Source organism: Nyctibius grandis, chromosome 2, assembly GCF_013368605.1.
Source record: "Nyctibius grandis isolate bNycGra1 chromosome 2, bNycGra1.pri, whole genome shotgun sequence".
NCBI lineage: Eukaryota > Metazoa > Chordata > Aves > Nyctibiiformes > Nyctibiidae > Nyctibius > Nyctibius grandis.
In genome coordinates this window covers 41,943,694-41,971,171 of record NC_090659.1, presented here as the reverse complement: position 1 = coordinate 41,971,171, position 27,478 = coordinate 41,943,694, and the positions used below count along the sequence as shown (strand labels likewise).

General features: G+C 38.4%; 1 protein-coding gene across 3 annotated transcripts in view; it reads right to left on the bottom strand.

Moving 5' to 3' along the window:
- The window catches only part of MID1 (midline 1), a 176,690-nt gene that overhangs the window by 62,955 nt on the left and 86,257 nt on the right, over window positions 1–27,478 (bottom strand). For all 3 annotated transcript variants that reach the window (XR_011049888.1, XM_068421004.1, XM_068420993.1), the window contains exon 3: window positions 8,168–8,263. Coding sequence is in view for 2 of the 3 variants with exons in the window: in XM_068421004.1 (XP_068277105.1) it covers window positions 8,168–8,263 (96 nt within the window). In the remaining variant the exon portion in view is untranslated. The remainder of the gene's footprint in view (window positions 1–8,167; window positions 8,264–27,478) is intronic.

The window sequence follows — 27,478 nt, the reverse complement described above, 5'->3', positions numbered from 1 at the left end:
ACTTATTTATTGTTTTTATTTTGTTTTTCCTGCTGACATTAAGCCTTTGTTTCATGTTGAGCAAAATATTCCATTTGGTGTGTTTCATTTAGGGTAGAAAAACAAAAACAATTAAGTAATCACTAGAATTCAAAAGACTGCCTGTCCTTTGATGAAGATGAAGCCAGTGCCCTTGTAACCAACAGTTCGGTACTTAAAACTCTCATCAAGGGTCCAGAGTCTTTAGCCTAGTATTTAACATACTCACTAGAGGACCAATGCCTTTAGTCTCCTTGCTGCTCTAATTGCTCTGCAACTATTTATGTTAGGCAGAAAAAGGAGGAACTCAGAAGACATTTGTAAATGTCTCAAAGACAGAAGGTTCCAAAAAGTAACAAGATTTTGACTGACAAGTTACATTCTCTGATGGCAGGCACAAAGTATTACCTGCTGCATTAGTTAACCCATGACTAACAGTGAACTAAACCCCATTTTCTAGTCTAAGGACAAAGTTTTGCAGAAATATCAGCCTAACAAGAATGTGAACACATACACAATGTGAACACATATACATGTATGGATGTGAGACAGAGGGAGAGATGGAGTGAATGGGATTTGGGCACCTTAACAGGCAATGGCAAGCACTGCTGTTAGTTTATATACAATCTGTGTGACCTGTTATTATAATTATGACTCCAGTTTCCAGAAGTTACAAAAGTTGTAGATGCAATAACATATTCCAGCATGTGCCTAATCTGTACGTAAAATGTATGCATAAGCGCTGCAGTTCTAGATATATATATATAGGACCAATTACACATTTAATTAGTAATTTGTAAAAGCAATTAAATAATTCTTTAGGCAAATAATATTTGACTACTAGGCTAGGGCTTACTGGGCATGCAGTTTACGACATCCTTGAATGAATACTCCACATTGCCATGTCATGCAGCATGTTTTGTCAGTTTTTATTTCTGAAGTTTCTCTGTTCTCTAATGCTATATAAAATTAAGACTCTGACTAAAGATTACCCAAGGCTTTCATTGAATGAAATAAACTTTTATGAGAGTGGAATTAAAAGTAGAACTAAAGTAATTAGAAATCAAAAGTAGATCATGCCATGTATTTCATCTAAATAATGTTAATAAAGCAAGTGTCTCCTGTACCCTCGCTCATCAGAAACTGTCTTAGGAAACAAATGCTGTAAACTCCTCCTTAGGGTTTTATGCACATCATGAAGTTTGTTAATTAGCCTCTTACTGAAAGTAAGAACTCCTGATTCCTTTCAAGTCACATTTTCCTGTCTATTTCACAAATCAAAAAATGACAGTTACTTCTAGCACTTAAATATAGCAAATAAATTTAGTTGCTGAACTAACATCTTCACAAAAATGGAAGATACTGGGGCTGAGGAAAAAGCAGCTTTCAGTGGAGCTATTTTCAAAGTTATCATCTGCTCCACGTATTTCACAGTGATGGTAAACACTTACTTAACCCATTGCCCCTTTCTTACTATCTAAAAAAACCCCCAGCAAAGTAAGTTCTTTATTCCAAACCACTAGTGGTCACCTTTGTATGACTAGGAAGGCCATTTGCTATGGTTCAGACACCAGACAAAGCCTCTACATTGTTTGAGTGTCCTCAGAGAATTACACTGACAGACAAGTTTTGATTTTGCTGCCCTTCAAGTAACAGAAATGCTATATGTCTCTTATACCAAAACTGATGGAGGCATTTTGTTGCAAAATTTGAAGAAGCTACCTTGTAGCTGAAGTCTTACCAGAAACTCAAACTTTCATTATTTACAATTTTCCCACTTGGCTCGCTCCTTTTTGATCCACCACACACAAAAAAAGGCAACAGCAGGATTTTCCAGGTGCTACCATCTTCTCTTCATCACTTTTGCACTACTGTTGTTACATTGATTTAAAATGTGTCTGATATGCGTGAGTGTTCAGTATCCGTGCCAGTGAAATAAAGGGTCTTTCAATATACTATTTTTTTTTCAGGTGATTATATAACATGGCTATAAAAAAACCACTGTTTGACCCACACAAAACCAGTTTTTGACTGGGAACTTTATGCTGAGATTTAGCCTGCAGCAGATCTTTAGAAGTGAGCTAGAAACTGAGCATTTCCATTACAAACAGAAAGCAAAGGATGCAGCAGTTTGAGGGTTACATAGCTAGAGGAAAATGCCTTCCCTTCTTTATACAACCAAAAACGATTTTGCAGTGGTGTCCAGAATTTGCTTCCTATGACATTTGGTGAATTGTAAACAAAACAAAACAAACAGAAAGATGGAGATACAGATGTTATAAAGCTGTCTACAAGCAAAACCTATTTCCTTTCCCCTCCCCCTCAGATAATTGCTCCAATTTTTCCTCCAGCTGAGTTCAGATTATGTTTCTGCTGAACAGATGAGAGAAGCTTCATGGTATTGACTATGTAACAGACATTTAATCATATATTTCCTAGAAGAGATGAGAAAAAAGTCCAGAAACAAAACTCAAATTGCTTAGGAAAAAAGTAATTGGCAAAAAAGGCTCATGCTCAAATTTGTGCCTTATGCCAATTAATGTCACGATCTAAAAGAGGTCTCCAGAAGCCTCACACATTCATAGAAGCAATGTGCCTTGGAAACTATGACAAAGAAGCAAATTTGCTGTGACATAGCACTTTGTCAGCCAGAGAAACCTGTGACACTAAAACCAAGGGGAGAACCTAAGCACTTACAGCATTAAATCCTTCCCTGATTCAACTGAGAAGTGGCTAAATCCGGAGTTGCATACAGCTGGCAAAGCCACAGGTCAGCAGAGCAGGATGCGGCCCCCATTCCCTTGCGTGTAGTGGGCGTGCAGGGGAGGCTGGCAGTGCTGCAGAATGCAGGGGGGCAGGTAGGGGAGGTGTTCCAAAGGCCACCCCAGGGCACCGTGCTGGTGTCCCTTTGGCACAAGGTGGGAGGCAGAGAGACCTGGCAGTGGGTTGGTATGGCCATGGGGATGCTATCACCCAGGGATTAACCTATATTGCCATATCCTAGGCCTGTCAACCTCAATTTTACAATAGTTTTTTTTGAAGATTTGTCCAAGGCTCCTACAGAAATGTTCAGATATACACACGAGCAATTTGCGCAGCACATTTGTTACGAGCAAATTATTGCAGCCTTTTTTCACCCAGTGGGACTAGATCCAGCTAGAGCCTCTTCTCCCTCAGCTGATGTAGACAATTTGTACCTAGACTGTTAATTTATGCCAAAGCATAAATAATTACATTACTTCCTCTTCCCTCCAACATCTTCCCCTTACCATAGCTCCAGAACTAAGTAGCTGCTTTCCTGACACATACGGATGTTTTTATGGACTTTTAAGAACTACACACTGATTTAGCCACATGCTAGAGGGCTTTCTGGGTGAATGTCCACAGAATTCAAAGATAAAATTCTCCAGGATGGTTTTTAATGCTTTTAAAAAAGTTTTCTACAGATACTATGAGATGAGTGAATGTTGTGAACTAGGACTACAAGTAAACATATTTCAGATTAGTAACCATTTCTTTTCCATTTTCCCTGTTTGTGGAGAAAACTATATTTTATCCTATGAATCAGTTTATCATTTGACACAGCCAAGCCTGCTGTCCCTGGGGAGGCAGCCACAGCTGCCTTCCCTAAACAGAGCGAGGAGCAGAGCTGGATCATGGGGGCCAACCCAGCGAGCTGCCCTGAGCAAGGGAGTGCTCCGCAGAAAGCAGCCCTGCCAAAAGCATGAGGTTGTAGACCTGCCATCATCTCCAAGGAAGGAAAACAAAACTTTCCTGATTAACGGCCTTCGGGCTTTCTGCAAAACCAAGAAATGACAGACGGGATTACAGAGGGAGGGAGAGCGGAAAGATAAAAAATGAGTGTAAAACAAAAAATATGTTAGGGATGTGTCTGAAAGATGAGAGAAAAACAGTGTGCGAGGGTGCTCCTAACAAAACAGAAATATTTAGGACAGAGAGGAGTGTTATAGTCTCAAGGATTCACTTTTCAGGGTGTGGTTCCCTTTGAGAAAATGGGATTTTTAAAATTAAGCGTAACCATAAACTATTATCACAGACTGCTTTTATATTAGGCATGAAATCAGACATTTAGATATTAGAATTATTACTATTATTATTACAAAATGCTTAACAGTATCTTTGCTGTACTTAAAGCAGTGAAGAATATAAGTTTGGCTTCATTTATTAGAAAAAGTTTTCCTGCCAATATGCCCAGAACCACCCATGGGACTTCAAGACTCGAAGTGGACTTCTCGATTCTCCCAAGATCAGGTCCCTCATCAGGATAAATCTTGTCATAGATTAATAAACGCCATCTAAAAATAGGTGAGATGTAAGCCTCCATTGCTGTGATGAAAGGCATCTCCAGTTCCCCCCACTTCCTGTGTGGCTGGAAGGTGTCCGGCTTCCAGATAGCAAACATCCCCGACCAGTCCTTGCCTGCTCAAGTGAACGAAAAGTGAAAACAAGTCTCTTTCAGAAGGGAATAAACATTAGTTTTAAAACACAGAGAAACTGGGATTTGGCCTTTCCTATCAGTGAAGTTACGATTGCCTGATGCGAAGGATGTATGGGTGGATAATTAACCTGCAGTGAAGCTGGTTGCTGGGAAGCCATTAACAGCTCGCTTGGTTGATGAGAAACAGTGGCTCTGCAACAACATTTGGTTTGGCTGGCGAGGATTCGTTTATTCAAAAGACACAGAGCCTGTTTGTTGTTCATTTTCAGAAACATCAGCTTCTACTCCATATCAAAAGCCAAAAAAGACATTCCTTTTTCATTTTTTATGTAATATTGAATTTTTTAGCTTATGACATGACAAAAAATGTTAGTGTTTATTTCTGCAAATAAATGTTAATTAGCATAACTTTAAAGTTTATATATCCTTTAATAAAACTTGGTAACTTTAACATAAGGAACAATAATTTCCTTTCCTTCCTTGTCTTTCAAAGTTCAAATTATATGTGAGACCCAAAGCTTGTTTTCTTTTTTTTTTTCAACTGGTCTTAAACCCCCAAAAATCTAAATTGACAGTGAAATAACATTATTAAAATGATTTAAAATTAGGTGAGGAAAATCAAAGTATGTAACAGCAGTTTTTAAAGTGTACTACCTATATTTTCACGTGTTTACAAACTGTATACAATATATTTTACATCACTATCTGTAATATATTGTATCAAAAAATGAAAAAAGAAAACATTTCCTATAAAATTAATTACCTGTTTGGTTTCAATCTTTGAGTGAGTTCATATGGCAACACTAATACAGTCACTGGAAAGCAGCTTTTCTTTTCCTAAGATTTTGTAATTTTAAATTTATAACATTAATGTTACAACCAATATATTGTTTGCTTCATTCAGGTTCATGGTTTGGGATGAATTTCTGTCATGAAAAAGCACAAAGAAAGACAGCATACTGACTTTTTAAAAATCTATCTAAGCTTCAGCTTCTCTAAGGTTGGAGATATTCACATCATAACTGAAGTTTTCAGAGAGCTCTGAGAAACAGAGATAGCTTTAAAGTTTGCTTCCACATCCCTGCTTGCCTGATTTCCAGCACGGCCCAGGTCCAGGGTTTTGACTGAAGCTCATTTCTTAATATTTAGCTAATTAAAATGCTAATTAGACTAATTTGATGAATAAAACGTGGTAGGAATTCATTAACAACTTTGCTGCTATTGCTTTATGTCTACAGAGATATTTTCTGAAACAGGACTCCAGGGACAGTAGCGCATCTGTTATCAGTTGAACAAGTTGGATTTTTTTGTAATACTAAACCTTAGAGTTGGTAATATAATGCAGAATTGCACAGGAGATGGAGGAGCAATTTTAAATTTTCCAGATCTAGCCCATCTTGGACATAGGCCACTAATGAAGAAGAGGCCTTATGCTGTCCTGGGCCCATCTGCTTCATGGGGTTTGCTCTGAGTTTTATATATAGAGGAAGAAAATATGCCTTCTCTCTGTCTCTCATTACCTACTACAGTCGTTCCAGCTGATACTACAGTTGTTCTGCCTGACATTATTGCTGCCTACACAAAGAACTCAAACCGTTCACCTCAGGTCTGATACTGTGGATAGACTTTCATGGTTTGTTGAGCCCCATGAAGTCAGTGAGGCTCCACAGAAGTGGAGCAGATAGAAAAATGGATGAGATGATACCTTTGGAAGAACAATCTTGGTGGGGTTTTTTTTTTGTTTTGCTTTTTTGTTTGGTTTTCTTTTATTTACTTTGGGGTTTTTGGGTGGATTTTTTTTTCCTTTTTTATTCTGCAGCTTGTGCTGTTGCCACAGTCAACAAGGTACTTAAGCAGACGCCAAATTATCAAAATGTGACTTTGAATCTGTTCACAAGAAAAGTTGCTCTTGGGCTTACTTAGGTGACTCAACTTTAGTCTGGAAAAGACAGAAAAGAAGTAGTCCTACGGAGAACTTCCATGGGACTTTACAAGGTTAAAGAAGAGGCTTCTTTAAAAAGAGAGTGCCTTTCTGCAGAGCTGGCAGGTGGCTGTGTTATGGCAGTGTATGTCACAGCTAACTGTCTCTTAAATTATATCCATGTTTCAGAATCCCTGGGTTAAGGCTACCTTCCTCACTCAAATTCCCGAGGGCTACTCCCTAGGTAGCACTGATGAAGAAACCTGTCTTCCTTTCACACATATAGACAACCATACTCAAAGTGAAATACCTTTTCTACGCAACACTATTATTATTTATGCTGCCTGTCCTAGGAACAGGCAGTGCGCCCTTCTCTGAATAAACGAGGCTGCTGCAGGAACTATAATGCAGTCAGAAGTGAAATGGTCCTATGCAGAAGCCTGTCAACAGACAACACTGTAATGCGAATGGCAACCCAACCATTTTTCACAGGGAAAATAAGTTTTCCCTGCTAATCTGACTAGTAATTAGCTGTTCAACTGAAAATACCTTTTCACTATGATTGAGGTCTGAAGTTTGTTCCACTCTAAATCAGCAGTATTTATGTTGTGCCAGCTACTCTGATTCCTATCGCCTTAACCTTCCCATGACATCTTAAACTGAACTTAGAACTTATGAAAACTGATAACACTGCCAATGATGAACTTGCTGTATCTCAATGAATCCAGTATATCTGTCAACAAGCACGTGCGCCTCACGATATCAGGCTTTTCCTAGTCTTCCTGTGTTTCTCAGCCACAATTTACCTGGAGGAGGGGTGAAAGTGTGTGGTGTGTCACCTCAGTCTCACGGCTGAAAGTGACAATGAGGAAAGCACTGGTGATAAAGTTTTGATGCCATGGGGATGCTTGTATAATATTTACTAGCAGAAAGCATAAATTCATGTTATCTTTTGCAAGTTTTGTATGACACGGAAGCTTTTTGTTCATAGTGGCTTTGGCTTTGTTGACCTGAATGTACTATAAGAGACTGAGAAGGTCTTACAGCATGGCAAAAATTAAAAAGAAAAATTTTGCTAAAAAAGAGTCTATTTTGGACTCTGATTTCCTCCTGTGTCAGCTCCCATGCTGAATTAGTCTGTGATTATTTTAATTTGCATGTAGAGCAGCAGCCTCAACAGAGCTATCTAAAAAATCCCCCAGATTTGGGGGAAACATGGATTCAGGTCCCTCCCTGCTAAAGATTTTCTGTGACACTCAAAGTGGAATACATAACTGATGTAACTCTAAGGCCTGTAAGCATCTTTCTTCTTCTGAAGATAAATATATTTCATGTATGACTTTTGAGTCCACATATGTATTTAGATACTTAATTTTGATGAAAAAAAAATAATCAGTGGCTGATAGAATCTTAAATATCATTGTGGATCTGGGTGTTACTATTTCTTTGCCTTAGTTCTCTACCTGTAAATATTATTCTACCTCACAAAGAACCCAAAACCATGTTATAGTAGATAGTGAGTGATGTGCTCAAGTATAGCAGTGGTGGGGGCCATACAAATATATCATAATTAAAAGGGGATAGGAAGGAATGTAAAGGAGGTCATCTGTATTGAGAATACCATTTATCAGTGAAAAAGCTCCAAATCAGTTTATCACTATTTTAATTCAGTTCTGTGCTTGTTTTTTTTTGTTTAAATTTTTGTTCCTGAATGCTAGAAGTGATTGTAATTAAGTTTACAAGTATTTCAAATGCAAGTCAGTACTCACTTCTACATGTTGACAGGTCTGAATGAGTTTTGCCAAAAGAGTTTCCAGTTCAGTATTCCTCTTAATAAGGTTGGTGAGGTTACTCTCCAAGTTTTGCTGTCAAAAAGAAAGAAAAGAGCACATTAGCATTTTGTAGAATTTAATGTTTAAGTGAACAGTTGAAAAGGGGATATATTTTCAGGATCTGAATTTTGTAATTACACAGGTATGAACATGAGACTTTCATTTTGGTATGCTCCATTAGATGTTTCGTTTATGCATCAAGTATGGCCAGATAAGAGAGCAGAGAAGTTCAAGATGAGAGCAAGTTCTAGAAAATAGAGATTCTAAGGACCTACTGAAAACTAGATTAAGCAATTAGTTTGAGTCAGGGGGAAAAAAAAAGGAGTAAGGAGAAGAGCAGGAAGGTAAAAACATTTCACCAGAAAAAGTGGTTTATTTTGGCTGAGAACACTTTTTGATTCCTTATTTCCTGCTCTCGATCTAACATCTGAATTTAAAAGCCTACTGCTAACTGAGGTCTCCAAGCATGTGCCCCTTTGGGACTGTCCTTGTAAGGACCCAGTAGATGGATCAGCATTTTCTTCTTGGCACTTGCAGTGTTGGGGGGATTGATCTTATTGATTTAATCCCCTAGTTCAGTAGAGTTATATTTTTTAATAAATAATTTTAAAGAAAAACATCCTTTCTACACATAAGAATGAAATACCTACTCACAGACTGTGCCTTCACTAATCGTTCTTAAGAGAGAACTTGTGGCTTGTGTCTGTGTTTGTCAACTGATTAGGGCTGCAATAAATATCTGGAACTGCGTGAGCTCGAGGTGTTTTCCAGCTTCCAGATCTGAGGCCACATCCTGGCCGCTGTACAATTGCATGTGAGATTGAGGTTTAAATTCTACAAAATGCTAATGAGGTCTAGAAACAGATGTTTCAGCATCCCTTCTCCCCTCTATATCCACAGCAAGGAAATCCAAGCGCATGAGGAGGAGGAGGTCTGTGATGGCTGTGACCCATCCCCTTGTCTGGCTGCCTTAGGACCAGAATCCTGCGGTGCACCGTGAAACCTGCAACTACCAGCTCCTTGCTTTTTACTAAACATCCTGTGACAGCTGCTGTTTTACAGGAAATTCCATGTTCTGGAAGCACATGGGCATGAAAAAGTCCTGGATTTTGCATGAAATGCAAAGTTTCCAGAGAGATAAAAAAGCGCTGTAAAGCACATAAAAAAGAAGAAGAAAAAAAAGAAGCAAGCCATTAAAGAGAGTCCTGACCGTAAACACTCATTTATTTCAGTAACTTCAGAGGCCTATATTTCATTTTGCGAATTCCGGGGACTGCTGGCATGACAAGCTGTTCCTCATAGTTATTCACCCACCTTAAGCGTGTGAGACTAGTCCCTTGCTTAGCTGACAGGCTGACAGGCTGACAGTCCCTGTCTTTTAATTGTACTTCTCCCTGCCTTTTAATTGTACTTCATCCTCTAAGCAGTCCCCAGTATCTAGGAGGTACTGAACAAGAATACCAGAACTGCGCGCTGTGCTTCTCTCCTCACAAGGGCTGTAGCATCTCTGCAGAGCTCTCATTAATTTCATCCCTCCTCATCTTTTATTAATAGGCTTCCTCACGCTACTACTTTTCCCCCCAATGTATCTATTACATCGCTTAAGTCCCTTCAGCTACCATTAACTCACCTGACTTTTCTCATCCTTTTTTTCCCCCTGCATCCTTACCACCTCTGTGCACGCATTTAATGTGTGTGCGTGTCTGCGCTTTCTGGTGCTGTTACTCCCTGCCTATTTCATGCTGTTTTCAAACACTTTGTTCCTTGCCCTCCCTTTCTGCAGCCATGCAGTATTCTCACTCCTTCTACAAATGAATGAAGCTGGCAGTATTTCACTGTTGAACCATACATACTTTGGCATTTACCAGGGTTGATGCTGTAAACACCAGAGGAGCAGTCAGTCTTGTTCCATTAAAGATAGCACAGGATTTTGATAGCTTTACATGTATAACCCTTCCGAGAAGCGGGTGTTTGAAGTACATAATTTTGGCATTTTCTTCCCAGCACAACCACGCATATTGTGTATCAGAAACTATGGCTGTAAAAATACCTTCTACACTGCATTTATTTTATAGCCCATTAAAACAAAGAGTAACAAGAACGGGCATTCTTTACTGAACAGTTTGAGCTGTATCTCACATTTCCATAAGCTGTACTGTGAATGATCATTTAATTGCAAAGGCATGTTTGCTGTGCTGTTAGACGTCCGTTTGTAGAGCTGAGACTCACATGCAAAGTCAAAATACCATATATAGTTACAGTATCAGATGTTTGTCTTTAAAAAATGGTTTTGTTAAGGGGGTCAAAATGTGCAAATACTGTCGAAATGATATTTATATTGCCCATATATTCATTTTGTACATGTTCTAATATTTTATACCAAAATATTTGAAATGAAAAATATATGTCTTGATTGAGATTGCCTAATTTCAAATGTACTATTGGACACGATAAATGCTAACAGTCGGGATCGGCACATACTATGAAGACAAAATGTTCTTAAAGCTGTTATGGAATACTGCAGTGATTTTAAATAACCTGCAAGTGTCTTCAACTAAGGCCATTAATACATGAAGAGCAAGTATTTTCTCTGAAACAGAAATTTATTTACCCATACATTATATATAGATTATTATATCCAGGATATTTCAAATCCTGAATAAAGAACAAAATTTTAGAATATGTTCTCTATCCAGTGAATATAAACATAAACCCATATATATTGTTATGGTTTCACAGGTCTCTTGATGTCCTCTGCATTTCCCAATTGTGAAAACAGAGGATAACCACTAAAGAAATGAGTTGCCTTACAAAAATTAGAGTTAAGGCACTCCTGTGCTGTAGCTCCTCAAACTGTGTCATTTTCAAACTGGAAAGCCTGGAATTTTGTTTCCTTGCAGTCTGGTATGCAAGAGGTTGGGGTCTTTTTAAGTCAAGAAGTATCAGAATTTTGATAAACTTGTGTTGAAGAACATCAGTTCATATTAATGCTTTGCTAAATAGCAAAAACCTGGCAGCTGCTTTCTGAAATTCATGTCAATCTTTCCAGTTTCACTAGGGCAAGTACTGAATGGCAGCTCTTCAAACTGGCCTGACTTGAAAGTTTTAAAGGTCATAAAACTCGATCACAATTCTTGCAGCAAGTTTACCCAGATTTTCTCTTGGCAGTTATCTTCCTCTAGTCCTTTCCCCTATTCCATTCCCATACAGACCATACACGAAGTGGCACCACTTTGGTTACCATATGATGGTATGTACCAGAAGCAGAGTTCAAGCCCTGCCCTCTTTCTTTACTCTGTACAGGTGGAGCTGGAAAGGTTCTGAAAGTCTCTATTATTTCAGAAGTACTTTAACTTGCTCAGACTTTCCAAAGTGTCACAGATTCATTTCACATCCACACCTGACGCTTCGCAGGTTGTGTAAAACTTCAATGCCAAATGTGGAGCTCTGGCCATTTTGAAAAATTGATCCAGTGCTGTAGAGCACAATTCCTGGGGTAGTGAATTGTAGCCAGGTTTTAAGTCTGGAGAAAGTGTGCTCCTGCACTATGACGAGTACATGTGAAAATGAGTGGCAGAATAAGCTTATTCAAAGTATCTTCCTTCCTCCCACCTAATCTTCTACTGCTGTTCTCTTAGGTGAACCAAATTGCAACTGGATTTTTAGAAATTTTCTAGATAAATGATAATTTCTTAAACACTTCCATCTGCCTTTCCTTATCTTTTTTGGTCACTTGCCAATTTTCATCATCACTTGTCTATTAAAAACTGATCTTAGAAATGCAGGGCGTGGTTTTTAAAAGGACAATAGCTGCTGTGCATTTGTTCTGTGAACAGACTTCCTGCATGTTAACTCAGTGGAAGCAAACTGCTCACAAAAGCCAGGCTGAATGCTTCCTGACTTACCAGTGCAGACCTAGCCCAAGATCTTGACATTCCATGCGTGCTTTGCAATTGTTTTTACAAGATCCAGTATAAAGTGAAAAGAATGCTTACTGTCCATTTAGCATGGTCTGACAACTATTCAACATAAATATTCCTATAATCTTGGGATAAATCCAAGTAGATGGAATCACAGGCATGTAATTGAAAAGGACAGTTGAGGGTGATGTTTCATTTTGACTCTGCATGCCTATAAAATGATATGATCCAGGGACTGGAGTCTGAAGTTGGAAAAATTAATGCTAAAAATTAGAGGAAAGCAACTCAGGACTGGATGCCTTCTTTAAGCTGCTGTCTAGCTCACACTGAAGTCATGATTTCGTTGCAGTAACAATTGCGTGAGGCTTGTGCCCTGATTGAAATGGGAGGTCAGACTAGATGATCATAATGGTCTCTTCTGGCCTTTAAATCTATCAGTCTATGAAAACCAAATGTGAACCCATGCCCTTTGCCAAATTAACAGTCTCACGCAAAGCATCGCTTCTCTAAAATAAGAAGGTAGCACAAACAGATAGTCCTAAACTACTATATGGGTTGAAAATGTTGTCAAAATAAATTAACGTAAGTTTCTTAAGAAGAAAAACGCTGACTTGTGTGCTCCTGCCTTGTGTCACAGCAGAGAAAACAGCAACATCCCAGAGATGATCTTCTCAGAGGCATTTTCCTGGTTCATAAAAAATGTCTATTCAAAGGGCCACAAGATAAAACATATAGCTATTAGCTACAATGAGATTTTAAATTCCATTTGAAGTAAAGCCACTGTCTTTTTCTCATGAAGAATATTCTCTTTCCTGCCATTGTTAAATATAAGTACACATTTGTATTTTCCACTCACTGCTTACTGGAAAGTTTTGAGAACCAATCGATCCACTAAAACTGCAGCACGTGCTAAGACTCACACACTGTGGGACAGTCCTTGGTAACAACAGCTTTGCTCTACATTTACACCAAATGCATCATGATCAAAGCCCTTTGGCAGCAGACATAGACAGCAGTTTGCATTTCCTTGCTCCTGGTGTAGAATTGACCAGAGTAAGGCATATTTTGAGGCTACCTCCTGGTTTACAGAAGAAAACACCTTTGGAGAGCCTTCTGGGGTTATCAGACCCCTGCATAGTGGAAATTAGGTTAAGTAATTACACAGGTTTCATGAGAACCACAGCCACCTTCCCATCATCTCTTTAGAAGTGGTCAAACTGAAAGGTATATAACAGAGGTTATATATTTTCAGATCTGTTTGGTTAAAGCATGTAACCAAAAGCCACACAGTTACACTGCAGTAAAACAGAGGTGAGGAATAAACTGCCACAAACCAGAAGTGTGATCGTATCCTAACTTGCTCAAGCTAGCAAGGCAACCAGAGTGGTGTTGACGTGGCAGATCAGTCTTTAGCATATGCAGGCTGGCTGGAGGTCGTAAGTATATACCCTGTCACTAACAAAGTCCATGCAACCACATCTTCACTGCAACTGTTTTTCCTCCTAACTCGAAGAAGTTATGCTTGCATGTGCTCCAGTTATGTTTCCACTTTGTCGTGGTGACATACCCTACGAACCAGGCCTGTTGCCTCCAGGACTTGTGTCTAACCTATTAAAAAAGTTGACAATCAATTCCAGAAGAACTGCCAGAATATCAAGCATGGTTTTGAGCCAGGTTTTGGGTGTATGCAAGTTTAATGTTTCCTTTGGTGTTCTTTATTTAAATGGACAAGCCAGGTGCAGATGGAAAAACTTAAGCTGATTTTTATTCTATGTACTTGTCCTGAAACAGATGACTACTCTTCCGTAGGATGCACATGCTCGGCCCTGTATTTCTCCAGCCAGGGAATGGTAACATTTGCGGTTAATAGGAATGATTGACCTCAAGTCTCAAATGTGCAGAGCTTGACAACTGCACTCTGCTTTTCTATGTGAAAAGAAATAACAGCTATGATGTTGATACACTCCTGGGGACTGAGATTTTTACCTTAAGTAATTACAGTATATCACAAGGAAAGATCCATGAGATACAGCACTGTTAATTAATTGTCCAGGAGTATTTTTATTAAAAATAGCTCCATTTGAAGCCACTATGACTTAAATGATATTGACTGAGTTGGGCCTCTTTTCATATTTCATAAGGATGTCGCTTATTTTTTTATTAACACTTATTTAAAATGGAACATTGTTAAAATTAAAGGAAATCCAAGCATTTCATGTTCTTGTCCACATAAAATCTTTATTAACCGAGAGGACAATATTCTAGGGAAAACCTACAATTGCACTCTCACTTCTCTGCAAAGTCGGGCCCTCAAATACACCATGAGTACTTGCCACTTGCAGCCATGTGTCACTGTCATGGCTCTGCCCTTTGATTTAACTACACTGATCTGCCTTGTGAGTTGCTTGCTGCCATGCTCTTTAGCTTTCCTTCACTGCTTCTTCTCCCTTCCTCAGAGCATAGAGAAATTTCACAGCTGGGTTCTCTGAGGAAAAAAGGACAGGACTAGAGCCCTATATAGTACACTATAGCAGAAGTTTTCCTTGATGTGCAGTATTAGGTTTGGGAAAGAAACAATATATATACTTAAAATCTGTTCTGCCTGCATGATTACCAAGAACACAGGCAAATAGAACTGACACTGCTTAGTTATTTTCAATATTATAATGTGAAATGGACATACAAAAAATGAAAAGAACATTTTCTTTTAAACAGAGAAAGCAATTCATTTTCTGAGGGCAGTTCAAACATGGTTATAAGAACTTTGTCCTAGTTTAGACAGTGACAAAACTGACCATATAGGACAAGCAATTTTTTTAGGAGCTTCCCATTTCAATTAAACTAATAGAAGATATCCAAAAGTTGACTTGTCTGGGATCTGAGGGGTTGGTTCAGCCCTATTTCTAATGAGTCATTAATCAAAGAAGGACCAAAAATAATAATCAGGAATCAAGGATCAAGAAAGACTGGATTAAGCATTTGACTAAATTAAAAACCAAAACCAGTCTTGGACTGATATGTGAGTTAATAAAGGTTTGCAAAACTGTAGATATATTTGAGGGCCCAATCTATTTGATTTTGTTTTCTTTCAATGCACTAGTCAAACTGGAAGCTGAAGTGTTAAAAGAGCACAACAAATACCAGACACCCTGCATATAAGCATGTCATTAAAGACTTACTGTGGAGAGCTACAGGGTTCATAAACTCATTCTTTTCCCCATGGGCTAATCAGTGCAATGAAGGGGGGTTAAGGAGAACTTGAACTGTTGCACAGCTGTCCTGCAGCATCCTGGCTACATCCGCTTTCAGTCTCCCAGGACAAAAAATGTACTTGAAATCAGGAGTTCAACAAGAGCTCCTGCTCATGAGATGCCTAATCTAATCCTGCACAAGCAAGATCTGGGAAGTATTGATTCCAAATACTGAAGTTCTGAGTTTTGCACATAACTAATGACAGACATTTATATGAAGAGAAAGCAAAAATCTCATCTAAAGAACCACAATTTATGCAGTGTTATTAAAATCCTGGCTTCTACAGATGTCTGCCTAAACATTTCTGAAAGTTTGTATTTTATTTAAGAGGTTGTATTATAGAAAAAATCTGGTTTTATTCAGTCAGTACATATTACTGCATTTTACGGTTGAAAAATTCCCTCTTATCTAACCAGGTATGTATAAAAAGCAAATCAGTATTATGCAAAACTGGCAAGTTAGAAAGGACAGCTATGTGGGCAAAGATTAGAGAGGGTCAACATGGTGATTTGGTCTGTGTTAGGCAGCAGAACGGTGGAGCTGTCACAAATCTAATCCAGCTCTTTCTGCTGGCCTGTAACAAAGCTGCCATTTGAGGCAGCTACACCGATCTGCATTTATGTTTCTCAGTATAGCAAACAGCACTCTGAAGGACATCAATAGTTTTGCCCTCCTAGGATATTAATTGTCCATCCGGAGAACGAAGCTGAAAGTCCATCTCCTGGTACGGCTGGAAGGACTGGGACAACCAGGGCACACATTGGCTTTGCCTGCTTCTGGTGCAGCATCTAGCAGTTGGGCTAAACAGACCACCAGCAGGAATTTATTCAAGAAATGGGAGTGACTTTCTGTGCAAATCCTTTACAGCGAGGAAACAGGTGCGTCTGTGAACACCATATATTCCCAGCTGTTGCTCTAGCGGCATTGTAGGAGTCATATATAAGGACCATCAGTAAGCCCAAGTGAAGCCAGAGCACATAACCTCTTTTGGAAAATGCTGATCTCACTGTCCAACAGCATGGTGCATGAGGCAAGTGTCAGCCAACCAGTCAACCAGAAAGACCCAGCTCTGACTTGGGGCGAATAGTACTGAACAAAGCACCATTTACAATTACATTTTATGGTATTTTTTCTGTTTATAATCTCTTCAGGATTTTGCCCAGAAGTACACCATGACCTAATTCTTCCACTCATGGAGCGCTCTGGTTTTGTGCCACTGAAGCCATTGGTGGCTCTGCCTTTACCTTCCAGTGAACAGGCTCCAGCTGCAAGAAGTTACTTGCAATAAAAAAGTTGGCATCTGTCCAGTTTAGTGCTCATTCCGGCACATGCTCATTGCCTTGCTGCCCACAGTTAGAGCTTGGTCTAGACAGAAGTGTAAATCTGTGTTTTCCTCTCTTCATTTGCTCTATTTCCTATTCAGTAAACTAAAACTCTCTACTATATTGAGTAAACGCCCTGAAAGAATTATGGTGAACTTGAGTTACTCACAGTTTTAAAGTTTAGACCTGGGCTTAAATACTTTTTTGAAACGAAGGCATAAACATTCATCTAAAATACTTGTCAACTTGGCCTGATAATATAATTTATCAGTATTTTTCTGTACAAAGCTTTTGACCAAGCACCAGATCTTGAATTTAGGAGTGAGGAAAATAATAATCCTTGACTCAGATTTCAGCTACAGAGTTGTTATTATATTTAAATTTTTGACTTCACAAGTTGCTATGAATAAAACCAGATAATAATGTTAAATAATCTTAGTACAATTACATACTTAGGGACTTATTAAAACAGTGTGATGGTGGTGAGATGAGTTTAAACTAAATAGTGAGTATAAATTGCAAGGTACAGATTATGATTTGGAATCAGATTTTGTTTCATATTTCTGTCATACTCAGGTGAAGTTTCTGTTCTGACCTGCCTAACCCTTATGCCCAATACTTCATCAGAGATCAACTCCAGAATTCAAATTCACCAGCCAACAAAACAAAAAAAAACAAACACAAAAAAGACAAAAACCAAACCAAAACAACAACAAAAAAGCAGGAGCTTTTGGTTTTAAAACCAGGTTCAGGTCTGAGTATAATTTAAATACCGATGCACCAGAAAAATAACCACAATAAAAATAGCACTTCATTTTTGCCTTGTATTTGCAAATGATAAATGAAAGAAAAGCATACCAAGGAAATAGTCAGCAGGCAGAAGTATCACCCTCTCTTATTTAATGTAGAACACTAAAAGCTTTTCCTCCCCTTGCCTCAGCAGTGGATCCAACTCCATTCCCAGACATCCTGATCTCCCTCACCACTCTCACCTAGAAAACATGTACGTATTTTGCCCCTTTTCCTTTGGTCATGCTGTGACCTGCCGCTACAATGTGCCCCTCACCTCCTGCTAGATTGTATGAACCTGAGTTGAACCCAGTTGCTGGCTCTTGCCTTGCAGGCAGTGTGCGGTGCCAAGAGGTTCTGGGTGGAAGGTCTGAAAGTAACTTGGATGCTCAAGAAAATGCTCAGGGGGTGAGAGATACATGCTACAGCCAGGGGAGCACCCGAAGAAATAATTCCTTTCCTTCCCCTGCTAAGATATTATTTTTCAGTCCCTATTGGAGCGTGCATTCACACAGATTAAAATGCAACAATCAATTCAAGTTAATCCAGCTATCATTTGAAGGGCCAATAATTCAAGAACAGATGATTATTTAACAGTCCTTGACGATGTATATGGAATAGTTAAAAAAACCAACAGCCAAAAGCAAATGTCCCATGTGGAGGCCACAGCAGACTTGCGTATTTTGCTTATTTCAGCATTGCAGATAATCACAGATGTGTTTCATTTTACAAATGTGAACTAATCAATTAGTATGAACTAATGAATTGTTCATAATAAAAAGAACAATTGCATGAGGATACTTCAAAATAGTGAATTTTAGCTCAAGAAAGCATGTTTGCAAGTACTTTTGTAGTTTATTTTTACTATATTCCTACGATAATAAATCACTTGTAGCATGCCAAACCATAAACTTAACTCAAGCCAGTTCTACTTCATCAATATTTGATGTCCCATTATTATATTCCAAATGTTATTTTCCATTTCTTGCTTCAGCTTACATGTAGCTTGAAAGCATATCCAGGGTAAAACTTCTGTTGGTAAGAACCAGTGGACTGTGACAATGCGTTCCTAGTAGCACTACAGAACTCTGGTCTCTGAAGACATTTAAAACATACCATTAAAAAATAAAAATTCTGCTGTGGTTTGGCAAGGTAATAGATAACATCATATGAAATCAAAGGATGTTTTTAGGAAAAAAGTGTAAACAGAAGCCTAAATACATGCACCTGTAAGATTTCAAACTCACACTGCACAAGTACAAGCTTATCTATCACTGTTTTAATTTCAAACGCATTATTCTGCGCAGCAGCTTCTAAATTGAACTTTCTCTGTTTTCTTGGCATTTCAGATTCTCAGCTGAAAGGCAAAACACTAAGGAAAGATCTGCATGTTCTCTTCATAAAAGAACTGGAACAATTAATAAGAGATCCACATGATCTAACAGGAAGAGACTTTGGACATTTTACTAATAAAATAAGGACAAGATGCTTTGTCTTTGGCCTTAACATTAAACAACCAAATTTGCATTAGTAGATTTGGTAAATACGGCATCAGAAAAGAGAGCATTTAATGCATAGAAAAACAGAGCAATTTTAAAGTACATATATATCCCAGAATTTAATAAATGCCCAATTAAGAACAAAATATGAATAACAGAGAATAAAGCATATGAATCCTCAGTCCCTTTTCTATAAGAACAGCAAGTGATAGGTATAACCCATACCTTCTTTAAAAACCTGAGAAACTTAACAAAAATCAAGATCATTTTAAAGTGCGATTTTCCTGTTACCTCTTCTTCTTCTAGAATGCCAAATGCAGAAATGATGGTCCACTAGAGGAACTCGTGTGCATAATGAAGCTGCCTAACTTACTTTTGAATGACTTACAAAGAATCTTAGACTCTTTCATCTTATCCAGTCCAGCACACTTAAATTAGGGATGCAGAACTGAGCTAGTCTTACATGGCCTGCTGATCATCTTCATATTACATGGGTTAACAGTAGGAAAATGTAGAATCAGCCTGCCTGAACACTCCCACATAACTTCGGCCACTTTTCTGTTATCATTTATCATGACAGGCATTCAGGCCATAAAAAATATATGTGCCTACATTTTGGGGAAAAGACTAACAATTTAGAGATGTGCAAATCCAATTATTCCCGGAGAAAGAGAGGGAGTTCTTAACATTTCATTTGACACATTTAGATAATGCGACTAATTTACACAGACCTCCCTCCAGACAAATTATTCATTTGATTTATCACAGCCTTTGAAGTTTTCACTGCTATCAAGGCTGGCAAATTTTTTCCACTGAAAACATGAGCCAATGCTGATTATATAAGTATATGATTTTTCATGGCACTTTGAGAAGATAAGAAAACTGTAAAGCCCATGGAAGTATTTATTTGGGGCCTTTAATTAACTAATTTTGATTTTGATCTCAGACAAAGTTTTCTTTGGAGAAAAGACATGGACTTAATTCACCCAGTACATTACTTTAGGCTTGTATTTTCTACATCCGTTGTTTCTGAGAGTCAGGCCTACTGACTGTGAGAAACACCTTCTCTTTAGCTGTATAAAACATACACAAACAAGCACGCATTTACATGGGTGCTTATACATGTTCTGTAACACAGAAAAAATAAGTTACGCAATGTGCCCAAGTTGTAGAGGGAGAACACAGAGTCTCCTCTTGTGTTTCTGTGCATGATTAACAAGAGCATTTTAAGGTCACACGACAATGATTGAGGGCTGAGCCTGATTTTGTACACTCAACAGTATTTAAAACACCCCATGAAAATATAGCTCTTTAATTTCCTTTATTCTTTTCCTTGACTGAAGGAGTTAGGGCTCTTCTCCTTGGAGAAGAGAAGGCTCAGGGAGGACCTCATCACACTATTCCTGTACTTAAAGGGCAGCTACAAAGATAATGGAGGCTCTCTCTTCACAAGAAGCCACATGAAGAAGACAAAGGGCAATGGGTACAAGTGACACTGGAAGAGGTTTCATCTTGATGTAAGAAATTTTTTACAGATCATTCACTGTAAAAACCTCCCCAGGGACATGGTAGTCCTCATCGCTGGAGGTTTTCAAGATGCAATTGGACAGATAGTCTAGATAACCTCATCTAGGCTCCCTTTCCCACAAAAGGTTGGAACAGATCATCTTTCGATGCCCCTTCCAAACTGGGGTGTTCTATGATTGATGATTTATAACATATATTTATTAGTTAAAGAGCTGTATCTATAATTGAATCATTCTTCTAAGTGTGGCTCTGCATGTGTGTGCGTGTGCATGTGCAGGCGTGTGCATGCATATGGGTGTGTTTTAGCAAATACTACAGTGAAATCAACCTACAGGTTAACTCAGGCTCTTATTCTAGCTCACTGGCTCCATGCCTGTATTTTGAGCTGATTTGCCCAGTTTGAGCTCATTTCAACTATGCAACTCTTTCCTGATTTAGACCACTGTAGGGTCACTAACAGTCAAAAATGAGCTACATAAGGGAGAGGAGAACTGACATCTCTCTAATTCCTACTGGCCTGGTCCACTTTTTCCCATATCTCCAGGAGTTTGGAAAGCAAAGCCTGGCAACACTTGCCAACCCTCAGGTCGTCAGGTTCTCCCAGACTAAGGGGCTTCGATTCCTCCTTTCTGCATGCACGCCTGTTTGCCCCATGCATAAACACGCAAGTCTGTGAGATGGCCAAGAAAATAATTGTGCAAATAGCTGAGGGGGTGCCGGGAGGATTATGCCATATATTGCCCACAAAAATGATGTTGAGAGCAGCTCTATTTTCCCAATTGCTCTGCTGTTTCTAGAAGCACATATATTTTGCAGTTACATTGTGACACAAAAAGCACGTTGGCATCCATAAACCTTTCACACTTGTAACTGTTCGTGCAGGATATGGGAATTACATCTGGGAAATTGCATATTCTAGACAATATTATTGAATATTGACATGACAGCTCTATTAACTTTCATTTTTTCAGTTGTTTCTGCCAGAGTGGTTCCCATTCCACACACTTACAGCATAAAACTAGCTTTTACCCAGGATTTGTTAATTAATAAGGATCTTATTCTACTTTATAGTTCAATATCTCAGGGGTTTTTTGTTTTCATAGTAATGTATTTGTTCCCAAAGCTAACAGCAACTCAAATCTTGCAATGTCTTTGTTTCCATAGTAACCACATTGTTTCAACTGAAACAAATGAAACACCAAAAACATGAGGCCTTAAAATGCCTTAAATTACTCATTTAAGTAATCAAATAAAAATTGATAAAACCAGTTTTCTTAATTGAGAACAGTAATAGTGCATACTTTGTACTTTCCCTCTATGAATTTCAATTACTTTTACAAGAGAGAAACATTATGATCCTTATTTTACAGATTATTCAATTTCCCTAAAATCAGATGCCTTCAATCCAAAACCCACTGAAGGCTATGCTACTTTTTCTACTGCGTCAGCAGGTTTTGAATGAGATTCATCAGATGCCAGTAAAGTTAAGAAGAAGGTCCCTCCTGTCACAGATACCATGTGCTGGTAACACATGCTTGTACAGACAAGTAATCTGAGCACTCAAGATACTGATTAATTATTACTCTGTTGTCAGTATTTGATATCAAACTATTGCTCAAAGAACATATACATGATTACCGATGACAACAAAAGCAATGACTCAAAGGTTTAACATAACATTGCCCTTGCCACAGTCTGTTGACACATGATCAAATTTAAAACTTACTGGATAAACATTCCCAATTCAGTCTTCTAAACCTAGCACATCAGAAACATTTTATGAAAAATTATTGTCTTGTTGCCGAATGTCATTTTGAAACTGCATGACTGATAAAAGGAGATTTTAGTAGTTCCTGGTGGGTTTGTCCAGACCGTTAAGACCTGTACATTTCCATTACTAAACATGCGCTGCGATATGTCTCCAGTGTATAACATTAGCTGCTGGGTGCTTTTCAAAGCAAATAGAAGTCTGGTTTGTTTCATTTTGCAGAGTTCTCTACAGGTACCTTCAGAAATGTCTTAGGTACAAATGAAATTTGTCCAATAAAAATTCTTTCGACAGTTGGGGTCGAACAGCTAGCACTAAAATCAAACGTGAATGAAAGAAAAGGAAATCACTGTAAAAACAATGCATCTAATAGTACACCTTGGTGATTTTCTTTAAGGAAACACTGTACTTGGTAAAACAGCTGCTCACCCTGACGATTGCAGAAGAGGCCCCGTGGATCCTGGTGGACAACAAGCTGACCATGTGCTCTCACAGCAAAGGTGGCTGTTGTCACCTTGAATGTGTTCAAATGCTGGAAGAGATTGCCCAAAGACGCTGTGGGGTTCCATCCTCAAAGATATTCAAAATAGACAGTCTCTAAGTAACCTGTCCTATTGTGCAGGGAGCTGGACTAGATAACCTCCAGACGTCTCTTACAAACTAAATTATTCTGTAATTCTGTAATTAAAGTGTTTATCTTCATAAATCATAAATTTTACTAAAATCATGAAAATCTGAAGATCTTTTGAGCTACATAGTTGAGCCTTAAATAATTTTTATATAAAGAATTTAATGGAATATATTTACTTAGGAGATTTCTTACACACTATTTTATCTTTCACCAGAGCTATGAGACCTATAATATCCAGATATGAGGTAAGCTAATGTGATTTTTATAAAAGTACAAGGAACTAATAAATATCTATTAATTTAAGATTTTGTTTTAAATATTCAAGGAGACAGATTTCAGAAAAATCAGCTTTTAGGATTTTGATAAGCTTGCGAGCTTTATCAGATATGCCTAATATGCCCATCATTATAGTACGTAGGTGCCAACTTTTTTTGTACACTTGATTACGCTATTCAAAGTACATTGTAAACCAGGAGTGAATAATATGCCTACATAGCTTGTTCTGTTAGCTTCATTGAAACTATTCTTTGAATTCTTATCTTCTGCAGGATATCAATTTTCAGTGAAAAATATACTTTCTGGGTAGTGTACAATTACAGAAACATCACACCTTTTCTACTTCACCTAGAATCTGTCACAAAGAAAGAGACTGTAATTTATTAAGAGGTGTTTTCAGTTTTCAGGACAATTGTGAGAGATGATAAATAAAACAGAACAGGAACTTCAAGGCATCTTCAGCCTTTACTGAAGGGAGAGCCTTTACTCTACTAAAAAGAAAAACCTGATTTATTTTCCTCCTTTCAGCATTGGTCAGGCACTCTGAGCAAGGGTGGTAAAATTGCCACCCTTTTTTCAAGACTTGGTCTGTCAGCGTGTGGCACCAGACATTTGTGGTTTAGTGCTCCTGGGCTGCACTGATAGGCATGAAAGATTCAAACAACTTTAATTTTAAAACCCATCAATGGAGAGAGCAGATTCAAGCCTGCTTTTAACTGTTTTTAACATTTGCTTGCTCAATATGAAAGCTGTAGGGCAAAAGGAAGAAAAAGCCTTAAAATGTGTGTGGATTGCTTTACACAGAAGTACAAATTAAATTAAGAGAATTTAGTATTATGCAGTGTTAGAAAAGTGTAAAGAAAAGAGCACCACCTAAATGAATTACAAATCCTTATATAAAACTTGTGCCTGTTTCTCAGTTTTCCCTGAATAGCCTGGCTGCCCTGATTTTCTCTGTCCCATTAAATTGTGCTTTTTTTTCCACAGTCAAAAATGCCACTTAGCTGAAGTGAAATCCTTAATTCTTTTGAGGATATACAGTATGGGTCTCCTAATTAGGATGTCCTGTGGAAACTCAATTTAAAAAAAGACTGGAGAAAGAGAAAATAAATATTATATAATGCTTTGTACCGAAATAATGCACCAATTAAATAGAAATGCAAGCTAAAAATTGCATGGTCTTCATTTTTCCCTGGAGGTCTTGCAAAAAAACTGAAAGCATTTTCAGTTTACTCCCACAGATCTAAAAATTTGAGTGCTATTCTGCATCAGAGCTGTAATTAGTCATTTTCATACTGACAATGGAGTTTATAATTTCACACCAGGCTGATCATCACTTAAACCCATTTATTTCAGCTCAGTACTTCCCCTGTTAATTGGAATGTTTTGCTAGCGGTGTGTTCTCATTAAGATATACAGTCATGTCATTACGGCCATTAGGTTCAACCTCTTCTCTTGAACACAACCCAGGAAACAGACCCATGCCCCCCACCCCCACAAATGCATATTGATAGCTGGATTTAGATACACTAACGGCTATCTTCTTGTTCAACTGTGAGTTTTAGGGGAAATAAAAGAATTGGTATGCAAAAGGTTGCAGTCTCTCTTGCACATGAGGTCAGGTTCTGCAATTACCATGGTCATGTCTGGCCTTAGAAAGTTGAGAATTTGTAATGTCTGCCTGAAGCAAGTTTTAAAAAGTAGTTTTGCTATACACAAAGGCCTAAATTCAGCCATTAGTTGAATGTAAGAACCAGATGATTTCCAGAGATGTAGCTCAGTTCCTAATTTATCCTTAACTATTTAGAACATATTTTAGACTTTTTAAAGCTGTTACTCATATCAGCAAGGTTTGTGGTTTCTCCTAGGACTATGTACATTTGACTTTTCCCATTATTAAATCCTGATTTCACATAGAGCAATGTCAAATTTTAGTTATTCCAGACTAAATTTTCCAGTTACATTGTTTCCTTGTCCTGATTTTATTTAATTTTTGTTTTCACAAAACAGGCTAGGGGAAATATGTCACCGTCAATGATAAACATTCTTTCTCTGCTGCTTCAGTGCTTTGAAAGCTGGATGTAAATTTGGCAGTAGAGATTTCTGTGCCAGGTATATGCCTTCTTGCCTTTTGCTGGAAGTCCTTCCAAATTCAGGCAAGATCTGAAAAAACTGCGTATCACAGTTTTGCAACTAAAAGCTCTGAAGATTGTCAATGCTAGCTGAGCTCCAGACTCCCAGCTGACCAGATAGTACGTGTACCATCATGGTACAGCTCAGGGCTACTAAAATCAAATTACAATATCCTTGTAATGACTTCTCCCACCTGATGACCCGAGGCAGGGTCATATTCCAGATCTAAAAGCAGAGAGTTTGTCTCCCCTGTGTCCTCAGCTGCCCTCCATGAGGACGCATTAGTTAATGCAGGGAAGTTCAACTGAAAATTGAAAAGAAGCAAGTACCGTATTTTGATTAGAGACAGAGAAAGGAGTTTGACAAAGACATGGGATCTTGTAGACTAGCAATGGATAAAAATTGCTCCTGGTGAGGCTAGATTGGAAGGAGGTGCTGGGAAGAAATGGGGATGAGCAGCTGGAAAAGCAGAGCAATCAAAGAGTGACTTTGGAAAGGGATGCTGAGGCTGGGAGTCAGGTGAGCTGGAAGCCCCTCTGGAAGTACAGCTAGACAGGAGAGCCTGGAAGTCAGAGGGTAAAATAGCAATGTAGATACTGGACATGATAACCCCAGGAACGAAAAAGAGGCAGAGATGGTTGAAAGATAAGGTGAGGGGAGGAAGAAGCAGAGCTTCCAGGGAAGCTCTCATGCTGACCTTCCAGAGGACCAGGGAAGGTCAGCACGAGTTAGATGAGAATCTGTATATGGGAGTTACAGTGATGGGGAAACAGCTGGGACTGAGAAAATAAAGCCTTGCAGGTCAGAGCCACTAGGGCAAAAGACCAGGGAGGGCAGATCCCTGAGCAGAACAGTGGTCTGTGGAAGGGGAGGCTTACTGAAAATAGATGAGCATCCATGGAGATCCAAGCAGTCTGGGAACCAAAGAAAAAGGTTCAGAGTAAATACAGATGTAGAGCCAGGGAAATGGTACTCTTGGGGCATGGATGCTGAGCATGTATAACTGGAAAAGGGTCTGAGCAAGCAAGAAGGCTGAGACCAGGTGTCAGGAAAGGGGAAGACTGAGTCTATGGAAAGAAGATGGGAATTAGAAATTAGTCTTCCTCAGAGGGAGAGGCCTCTAGGTGAACAATTTTGCAAGCCTTTGTGTGGGCTTATATTGACAGAGAAAAAAGTCACCTCCAGACAGCATTCTTGTAATTCTCAAATGACCCCTATGATATCAGCTATACTTCCCATTTAGCAAAATATTTCTGTCTGCCAGCAGAAATGCAATCATATATTACAGCTGAATCACATAAATGAGACCAATAGAGGCAACGTTCTGTTTTTGTTTCTCACAATTCTTTTTTGCAGCCTTGGGAATTCTGTTTATATGCAAAAAGTGAGATGTGAAAAGCATAAACAGTCCAATTGTTGCCTCTGGAAATGCTGCTCTTTTGTAGGCACTGAAAAGGGAAATATCAAAGGATCCTTTACTCTTTTAAATTACCAACCTGTGATTTCTGTTTCTATGAGTTTTGCCATTTATTTGATTTAGGTAGGATTTCACCCCATCTTTCTTTGAAAAGGAAACCGAAATAAAGCACTTGTTCTCCTAATCCAGCTTTTAATTAATAAAAGGCTGCAATGTTAATATGATTGTTTGGCTTCCATTTTTGTTAGGGATATTTCAGTGTAATGATCAGCTCTTTAGTCTCTGCAAGTTAGCAGGGTGTTAGAGGACGACATTTTTCCTTCTACCTGCTACCAAGTATAACGTATAATACAATGCAACTTGTCATCAGCTTTAGTCAGGTTGAGTGTTTAGTGTTCTTATTAATAAGTTCTCCAAATAGAAGACTCTGTGGAGTTTGTAGTTCTTTTTCTTTTTTGACATTGCCAATCAAAAAAGAAATTAAAGTGATTTAATTTCCCATATTACAATTATTTCACAAAATGTGTTTTCTTACCAAATGTGTGACAGTTTTGGCCTACAGCAATTTGTTGCTTTGGAAAGTGTCTAGAATTTTAAGCATCTGCTTTTAAGGAACAGATCCTTGATTGATGTGAATTGTGACTGACAAAGTTATTTATGTCAACTGAAAAATGTGTCCCTGCTAAATGTGCTGCTGATTATTTACTTTGAAAA